Here is a 10,424-nt window from a genome sequence, read left to right on the forward strand (position 1 = left end):
AGGGAGAATTCAAAGACAGAGGCGTGTTCAGTCTACAAAATGCAAAGGATGCAGAAGGATCTTTGCATCAGAGGGAGGACTTGCCTGAGCTCACCGGTTGCATCTTGCTTCTTCCTTGCAGCACCTTCCAGATTTCGCCTGGCAGCATCTTCCAGCCTCCCACTCCCTTTCCTGGGGGTCCTCTGGATCCTGGGGGTCTTCATCCTCCCCTCTGGTCCCTACTCCATTCTGCTTTCGCTGTCCATCGCCTCTCCTCCAGCCAAGCCACTTCAGCACCATGAACAGCTCCCGAGCTCCTGATGGCTTCCAGGATGCTGGGATTCCCACCATCGGAGGAGGAGAAGGAAAGTGGGACCATCCCATGGTCCTCCTGGTGCTCCTAGCCGGGCTCAGCTTAGCCAGTGGGCTGGGCAACCTCCTCTTGGCCACTGCCCTGGGCTACCAACTTGGGCGAGGAGCACTGGTCCCTGGCACCGCTTGGCTCCTCAACCTGGCAGCGGGGGACCTGATCTTGGCCCTCTGTGGCCTCCTACCTCCTCGAGCAATGCTCTGCAAGACCTCAGAGTGGCTACTCCATGCAGTGTTGGTGGCCAAGAGCTTGACCTGGGTGGCAGTGGGACGAGCCCGGGTGCCACACGTGTGGCCCTCGGGCCAGGGTCCCAGCATCGAGGGCTGGCGACGTGGATTGGGGGTCGCAGCTGGCATATGGGGTGCAGCACTGCTCCTGGCCCTTCCTCACTTGATCTTCACCCACTTGGAAGAAGAGGAGGAGGAGGAAGAAGGTGGTCATTCCATTGGACTCCACATGCCTGCCCAGTCCTGTGCCTTCCAGGGCCCCATCTCTGGCTTTATGGAGGTCTTTGGCACCATCCTCTACCCATTGGCTGCCTACTTGGGCCCTGCCGGGGTGGCCATTTCCTGCTACTGGCGTGCCCTCCGATGCCTTCTTCGGAAGGGCCGCTTGGCCCAGCCATCCAGGCAGCCACCATCGAGTCGTAGGGCAACAGGAACATTACTGGGTCTCACCCTCCTTTTCCATGCCACCTGGTTGCCAGCCTGGGTGGCCTGGATGTGGGAGAGATCCCCAGGACACCGGCCATCCTGGGTTCTAGGGGCCATTGCCAAGGCCCTGCTCTTCATCGATGGTGCCCTTCGGCCGGTTCTTTGGTTCGTTCTCTCCATGAAGATGGTGTGGAGGGGGGATGTTGGCAGACGAAGAGAGGATGAGGTGGGCACCCAGGGCCCTGGGACCACAAAACCTGAGGGGACCCTCCTGCGAGACCTCAACAGTGGACAACCAGTGGAGAAAATGCTGCCTGATGTGGAACATTTCTGGAAAGAACGGAGGAACAGTCCAGCTGGCGAGGAGAGCGACCCACTTCCCTGGGAGCATCAAAGTGACCCCTGACCTTTGAGGGGAAGCTTCTCTGGTCACCTCAACCTGATCTTCTCTGGAGACCCCCCTGCCACTCTCAGACTGGCCCTTTGCCTGCAGGGGTGAGGAGCAGGCAGCCATCTCTCATGGGATTCTATTTGACAGCCCACCCTGGTCCCCGAGGCATCAGACTACAACTCCCATTGTCCCCAGTAAGCTCACTGGCACATTGCTTGGGAGGACTATGTAGTCTGATGCCTGGTCATGGGCAGGGTGCCTGTTAGAGACCACCTTCTGTTGCTTCTTGAGGACTTGGTGGGGGTGAGCAAAGAAGATGGTATTGACTTTGCTGAAAAGTTCCCCATCATTTGAGGTTTTGAAATAGAGGTTGGACAGACATCTGTCTGGAGTGCTTTAGTGGTGGAGTCCTGCACTAACCAGGGGTTGGATTAAATGGCCTTTGAGGGTCCTTTCCAACTCTATGATTCTGTGATGGGAGTCGCAGTCCAATCTCTCTGAAGGACATCTGGTGGGGCAGGCTTGCTTTAGAAGGCAATTCCCAGTTGCATGCATGGCAGTGATTCTGCTGGTGCTGGTGGGATATTGGGGATGATGGGACTTATAGTCCAGTGTTTCAAAGAGGGTGTTGGTTCAGGTCAAGCTGTTCTTACAGAAGATGTGTCTCCCCCTGATTGCTTCCTTAGGGGAGAATGGGAGGATATCAATGCATTTTGCCCCTTACATTCAACAATTGCTTTCAAGGTTTTTATTGCCTTCAACAATGCTTTCATGATGCTCTGATCTTCTAGTTCTTCAAGCTGAAGATGGAGGTGAATCATTATACTCTTTCCTACCCCTTTCTTGAATAAATTGAAGTCTGGAGGTGGGTTTTTGTTTTTGTTTTTTGGGCTTCTCTCAAGTGCCAGCGAAGGGTGGAAGCTGGGACATCCCAAGTTAATAATAAATAGTCAACAATGATTGTTTTCAATTATTTTGGTGTTTAATTGGTCTGTACCATGAGTAAATTAATTTTTTTTATGGTCCTAAACTTTAAATTGATTTTATTGCAAGCCACCCAGAGATCTCAGAGTTAGGTTGGGATATAAAGTTTCCGATAAAATACAGTGTTAAAAATAAGAATGGCAAAGGCATTTCGATAGGAAGGTTTGACTCCAAGAGTAAGAATATCAAAGGAAAGAGAATCCAAACCCCCTTCCTCTTGAGAGTTTCCCCTCAAGCTTGTTGAGACGTTTGGGATGTTCCCAGCTGCTAACCCTGGCTAGAATAATGTCACTGAATCAATAGGTTTACCTGTGTGATGACACAGCATTCAATAATTGATTGAAAGAGTCTACTCTAGTTGGGTCTAACCAACAGGATTCCAAATGATGATGATGATGATAGTTGGGATCCTATATAAGCTACTTAGTTAAGCATGCTTAACTTAGGCCCAAAACACACTGCAGAAATAATAGTCTGTGACCACTTTAACTGCCCTGACTCAGTGCTAGGGAATCCTGGGTATTGTAGTTTGTCATGGCACCAGAGCTCTCTGACAGAGAAGACTAAATGTCTAACATAACTGCAGTTCCCAGAATTCCCAGGCATTGACCAGGGCAGTTAAAGCAGTCTCAAACTGCAGTGTGTTTTGTACCTTAGTAAACTGTTCTGGCCCAATTCCTTCCTTCCTTCCAACCTGTTGGAAAGGTTATTCACCCATGTTGCAATTGCCAGCAGAATTCTTCTTCTCCTGGAGCTGATGCCTGATAAAATAGATTTGCTGTGGGGGAAGTTATGATCATGGAAATAATGTGACAATTGAGACTAGGGATGCATCTATGCTGTAGACATGATGCAGTTTGATACTACTTTAAGGCAGGAAACATAAAATGCATATATATAGCATGAGTGACTGCTGGCATGACAACAGTACATGTAAAATGGATCTAGAAATCCTAGCAGACCACACGCTGAACATGAGAGACAACACTGTGACCTGGCAGCTAAAAAAACCAATGCAATTCTAAGCAGCATCAATAGAAGTATAATGTCTAGATCAAGGGAAGCAATAAGGAAACTTTATTCTGCTCTGATCAGGCCTCACCTGGAATACTGTGTCCATTTTGGGCACCACAATTCAAGAAAGATATTGACAGCCTGGAAGGTGTCCAGAAGAGGGCAATCAAAACGGTGGAAGGTCTGGAAACCACAAAGCCCTATGAGGAATGGCTTAGGGATCTGGGTATGTTTAGTCTGGAGAAGAGAAGGTTAAGAGGTGACATGATAGCCATGATTAAATATTTGAAGGGATTTCATATTGAGGAGGGAGCAAGCTTGTTTTCTGCTGCTCCAGAGAACAGGACCTGGAACAATGGATGCAAGCTCCAGGAACAGAGATCCCAGCTCAACATTAGGAGGAACTAATGTTGGAAGTCTTGAAACTGAGGCTGGATGGCCATCTGTTATAGAGAGTGCTTTGACAGAATCTTCCTGAATGACAGAATGGGGTTGGATTGGATGGTCCTTGAAATCTCTTCCAACTCTATGGTTTTATCTATGAATCCTGGGATTTGTAGTTTTAACAAGGTCTTTTGCCTTCTCTGCCAAAGCATGCTGGTGTTTCACACAACTGCAAATCTCAGGATTACGTAGGATGGAGCCAGGGCAGCTGAAGTGGTATCACACTGCATTACTGCTGCAGTGTAGATGCACCCTAAGTAGCAATCGTAAACACGAAACGTGTGTGCGCGCGCACATGCATGTTGTGTGCCTTTAAGTCCTTTCTGACTCATGGCAACCCTAAGTTGACAAGTTCCTTCAGAAGAGGTTTACCATTGCCATCCTCTGAGGCTGAGAGAATGTGACTTGCCCAAGGTCAGCTAGCAGGTTTTCAGGGCCAAGCAGGGATTTAAACCCTGGTCTCCAGAGTCCTAGTCCAAAACTCAAACCATTACCCTATGCAGGTTCTTTATGGAACAGTTACAGATGAATAAATCTAGATATCTGCTCTTTCAGACTTACAGAAGGCAGGAGCAAAATTCCTCAGAAGAAATCTTGCCCAGAAACCCTTTGGAGAGGGTTGCCATAAGCCAGAGTTGCCTTGAAAGCACATAACAACGGCTGGTGCATGGCATTCACTTATCAATACATTAATTCATCTTTCAGAACATCCCTCCCATCCCCAATCTGACAATGTTCCATGGTTTGGTTTCATGATCTTTGAATCATGTATATATGGCACAGGAGTGCCGCCATAGATGATGAGATGATGATGATGATGATGATGATGATGATGATGCTTTATTTATAGAACGCTGTAAATTTACCCAGCGCTTTACATACAATCAGTTAAAAATAAAATAAAATAAGCCTGCCTATGGCGTACATACTATAAAAAAAGAAACACACAACAGAAATAATCCAGTTTGAAACCGCTTTAACTGCCCTAGCTCCATTCTAGCGAATTCTGGGAATAATAATAATAATAATAATAATAATAATAATAATAATATTATAAAGTGGTTTCCAATTGGATTATTTCTGCAGTGTGTTTTGGAAAGATCCAAATCCTGGGACTAGCCACCAAGAAAATCCTCTCAATTTCTCTTTGAAAGTTGTGGGATTAAGAGATGTGTCTCACCGAAAGATCTTTTGATAGCCTGGACTTGAGCCATTTTATGTACATGTAAAGTACAAGAACATCCAAAATCCACAATTGGCAATACCTTTATTGGGCCAGTCAAAATGCACATCATACATGTTGCAAGCTTTCGAAGCTCCAGCGGCTTCTTCATCAGGCAAAGATGTTAAAAATCATACAGGAGAAAGAAATAAGAAAGAAAGAAGTTGCTCACAGGTTTAATATAATATTTTGAAGTGGAGTGGGAGGAAAAGCCAAATGCAAACTGGTATCTTATTGGTGTCTTCTGTAATCAATCAATCAATTTTATTTATATCCCCTCCCCACCCAAGAATGGGATTCAAGATGGAATCCTATTGTCAGTCCCAGCTAGAGTAGTCCCATTAAAACAATGGGATTTACTTATATATTGATTTACCATTCAACAACTGATTGATAGGTTTACAAAACCCTTGGCCAAGTCACACTCTCTCAGCCTCAGAGGATGGTAATGGCAAACCCCCCTCTGAAGAAACTTGCCAAGAAAACCTCATGATAGGTTGGCCTTAAAGTTGCCATAAGCCAGAAAAAACTTGAAGGCACACAACAACAACAACAACAACAACAACAGGGGTCTGCAACACAGGTCTGCATTATGTCAAGATGTTGTTGCTGTTGTTCTGATGGTGTCTTTTGATTTGTGAGCTGCCTAGGGTCCCTTTCTAGGGGAAAGGCGGCATAGAAATGAAATCAGATAAATAAATATGGAGGGATATGTATCTATGCAGAGAGGCCACTCCATATTCTCCATACAATATCACTCCCAAATTGCCTAACATGTTTGCTGGTCTCCTCTGAGAAATACTCAGGGCTTGAGGTCTATTCAGCAACACACTGGAGGAGCCTTCCAAAGCTTTTCCCAGGAGAAACTTGAGACTTAAAAGACCTGAATGCTTTACTGGAGATCACAAATGAATACAGGTTGCTTTAGTCTCTGTTTCAGAGGAAGGACCTGGCAGAATCCCCTCTGAGGATTCCTTGCCTGAGAAAACCCTTTGAAAGCCATGGAGTCCCCATAAGTCAACACTTGACTTAAAGGCAAATACACATTCAGTCAGCCCTCCACATCAAGGATGATGATGATGATGATGATGATGATGATGATGATGATGATGATGATCCCACCCTTTCCCCAAAACCTGGACGCAGAGCAGCTTACAATATTAAAAAAATAGTACAATTAAAAACCTACTGATACTTTAAAATAGAATTAAATTATTATAATATTAAAACAGAACATTTATCCAAAGGGGATGCAGCTTATTCAACAATATATTGATATTGCATGAAGCTTTGCAGGCTTTTAAGCTCTTTCAGTCATTTGTCCTGAGCCACATGAGACCTAAAGAGAAGGCCAGCCTGCACAGCCTTTATGTTTGGCCAGCTTAAATGCTGTTAGAATCCATAATAATACTAGGGAATTAAACAGAGACCTTCTGTAGAAAGACCTCAAAGCTATTTATAGAGGTAAGTAAAGTTAAGTACACAGATGTGATGGGGAAACCGGAGACCTGTGGTCCACATAGGCAGGAATGCAAAGGGGGCAAATAGTGGCATGCATAGATTCAAAGCTTTGTGTTTGTTGTTGCTGTGTGCCTTTGAGTCATGTCCAACTTATGGAGACTCTAAGGAGTACCAACACACCTAATAGTACTGAAGAGGCTACTATGAGAACAGAACATGAAGAAACAGAATGGTTCCCAGTTGGCAAAGGGGTCAGACAAGGCTGCATCCTTTCACCCGATCTGTTCAAAAGATATGCAGAAAATATTATGCGAAAAGCAGGCTTGAACACAGAAGAGGGAAGTATGAAACAGGAGGAGGGAACATTAACAATCTAAGATACTCTGATGACACCATAGTACTAGCAGGAAAACATCACAGACCTGGAAGAACTACTAAGAAAGATCAAGGAAGAAAGTGCAAAGCCAGGCTTACTGTTGAACATAAAGAAAACAAAAATAAGGACCACAGAAGCTAATAGGACAAGCTAATAGGATTCAGGCTACTATAATCACTGAGATGGGGAATAATTTTCTCTCCACCATTTTCACCCTCTTTGTGACTTCTTTTGTCATATTCTGTGGTGCCCCACTCCAAAACCTCCACTGCCTCTGCCTGCATACTGGCAGCGTGGCAACTTCGCCTGGGGTCTGTTACCAGTTGCAATTCACCCATTCCTTAGTTTCACTCTGCCACGCCACAAGGTTTCTATATTTGTTAATAGGCCCATGTGCTCCATGTGTGCTGTGCTTTTAATAAAACACCTCTGGCAGGAGGTCTCTGGGGCAGAGCAACAAGCAGAGCCCTGGCACTGATATTAAATCCACAATTCCTCTTCATGTTCAAAAGCTTGCCGACTCCAACACATCAGACTTATCCCAAGTTTCTTTTCCTCCCGAAAATTATGGCGAACCTAAAGCCAACCTATTATAGGGATTCTTGTGAAGATTTGTTCCCCTGAGGCCTGATAGATCCTATGCAGAGGCCTGCATTTCAGCCTACACAGTCCTAAGCCTATGAAGACAACACACTTGTAAAACATGGCATGGCAATGAGGCTCCCAACCCCATGCCACCGTGCCACTTCCTAGCAATTTGCACTTTGAATTCAGAAACTTGACATATTAAGCTTTACCCAGACTTTACACCCAGGACTAGTCAGTTTGATAAATCAGTGGTATAAAAATTTCCATGTATTCCTTGTTAACTGGACTTAATTAACACAACTCATATTATTGTTGAAATACCACAGAATAAATTGAGACGTGATTAAAAAGAATGAAAGAAAGGATGAAAAAAAAAACCTATAAGGAAAATAACAGAGATTTGGAGAAAGAGCAGGAAAATGAAGATCTAGGAGAACATGTAAGTTGTAAGCCATCCGGATTCCCAGTGATTGGGCGGCATATAAATAAATCCTATTATTATTATTATTATTATTATTATTATTATTATTATTATTATTATTATATCCTTCTTAGCTAACTTTATTGGATGGCCAGTGGAACAATTGGATCTAGAAATAGATAAATGATACAGACTTAACTTTAGATAGCAAAAAACAAATGTCCAGAGATATAATTATTTACTTTGTGAGGGAAAGAGTCAGAGAACTAATATTAGAACAAAATTTTAAAGAGGACCAATTGATTAATAATAAAGAAGTAAAGATGTTTTAAGATATACCAGCAACAGTGTTAAAGAGAAGAAGAGACTACCCCATTTTGATACAACAGCTAAAGAAAAAATAAATCAACTACAGATGGGAAAAAGTAAGTGTATCTTTCACATATAAAACAAAGAGATACAAAATCAACACAATATCCAAAACCAATCACTTTCTTAAAAACACAGAGATTACAGAAGAATCGACAAGAATGGAGATAAGAAAGATGGATTTGAACAAGGATGCTTATTGTGACTGATGTCAGGAAGTGTAGAGAGCAGAGCGATAGAAGAATGAATGATAGAGTGAAAGGGAGAAAAGAGAAGGGAGAGTTAAATCCCAGGCTCTGAGAGAAAATTATTGGAAGATGGAAAGAAGATGGCAACTAACTCTTAAGAAAATGGCCATAATCTATAATACAAAATCAAGTAACTATTGGAAATGTATTTTTTTTGCTATGGTTCCATGCTTTGTGCCGCTGTCCAAAACTGGCCAAATACTGGAAGGAGGTACATATAACACTTGAAAAGATGTTAAATATAAAGTTCAGATTGGAACCGGAAGTTCATTTACTGAACATGTTAAGTAATTTACACTCCCAGACAGAAATGAAATATGGAAGAGTTATCTTGTATTTGATTACAATGGCCAGGTTGATTTTAGCACAGAATTGGAGAAATCAGGAAACACCAAAGATAGATGGGTGAATATTAAAAGTGAACGACAAAGTAGAAATGGACAAACTAACTGGTTACTCAAACAATAAAGATATTGAAGAAAGGGAGGAGGAATGGTCTCCACTAGTGGAATATTGTAAAAATAAGATGGGAATAAATAAAAAGGAGTATGTATGGATTAATGTTGGGCAAGTTTAGGAGGACTGTCTAGAATTTTCTTTGAAGGACAATGGATGAAAAGGAGTCTAGAAGAATAAGGGAGTTTGGGGAAGTAGACACCAATTGAACTTTTGGGAAGTGATATCATACGGACATGTCTAAACGGGGCTATTTGTACTCGTACAAATGATCACAACTATTGTATATTCTTGTTTGGTAAATCATTTTTTATTTATTAATAAAAACTTTATAAAAGAAAAAAGAAATCTAGGACATGTCCTGGGAAAGGAGGTCATCTGATCATCCTGCTTCCCACCTAATTCCCTCAGCTCCCTAAGTCTTTCGTCAGAAGGCATGGTTTTGAGACGCTTCACCATTTTTGGCCATTCTCCTATGGACACATGGCTCCAGTTTCTCAATGTCCTTTTTGAATTGTGGTGTCCAGAACTGGGCACAATATTCCAGGTGGGGCCTGACCAGAGCAGAATAGAGTGGCACTATTACTTCCCTTGATCTAGACACTATACTTCTATTGATGCAGCCTATAATAGCATTGGCCTTGTTAGCTGCCGCATCACACTCTTGACTCATGTTCAACTTGTGGTCTGCTTGGACTCCCAGATCCCTTTCACACATAGAAGTCTCTCGTTCAGCCAGGTGTCCCCCATCCTATATCTGTGCATTTCATTTTCTTGACCCTTAGTGCAGTACCTGACATTTCTCTTTGTTGCAATTTATTTTGTTAGCTTTGGTCCAGCTTTCTAGTCTATTCAGGTCTCCTTGAATTTTAATCCTATCTTCTGGGGTTTTAGCTACTCCTCCTAATTTGATTTCATCTGCAAATTTGATAAGTATGCCTTCTATTCCTTCATCCAAGTAATTAATAAAGATATTGAATAGCACTGAGTTCAGGACAAAGCCCTGTGTAACAGTTACCTTGTCTAGCCCACATTTTACAAGCTTGTTTGCAAGAATGTCATGGGGAACTTTGTCAAAGGCCTTACTGAAATCAAGATATACTATATCCACAGCATTCCCTTCATCTACCAAGATGGTCATTTTATCAAAGAAAGAGATCAGGTTTGTCTGGCATGATTTGTTTCTCTGAAACCCATGTTGACTTTTTGTGATTATGGCATTGCCTTCTAGATGTTCACAGACTCTCTGTTTAATGATCTGCTCCAGGATCTTTCCTGGTATTGATGTCACACTAACTGGACGATAATTGTTGGGATCCTCTTTTTTCCCCTTTTTGAAGATGGGGACAACGTTTGCCCTTCTCCAGTCTGCTGGGATCTCTCCTGTTCTCCAGGAGTTTTCAAAGATTATTGCCAATGGCTCCGATATTACATTTGCCAGTTCTTTT

General features: G+C 43.0%; 1 protein-coding gene across 1 annotated transcript; it reads left to right on the plus strand.

Annotated features, from left to right (window-relative positions):
- The first annotated feature begins 277 nt into the window (after positions 1–277).
- Positions 278–1,408, plus strand: LOC121931742 (G-protein coupled receptor 151-like). The gene has a single exon (XM_042469723.1). It carries the CDS (start codon positions 278–280, stop codon positions 1,406–1,408), a length of 1,131 nt encoding a protein of 376 aa, XP_042325657.1.
- The last annotated feature ends 9,016 nt before the right edge of the window (positions 1,409–10,424 follow it).

This window comes from Sceloporus undulatus, chromosome 5 (assembly GCF_019175285.1).
Source record: "Sceloporus undulatus isolate JIND9_A2432 ecotype Alabama chromosome 5, SceUnd_v1.1, whole genome shotgun sequence".
Lineage (NCBI taxonomy): Eukaryota > Metazoa > Chordata > Lepidosauria > Squamata > Phrynosomatidae > Sceloporus > Sceloporus undulatus.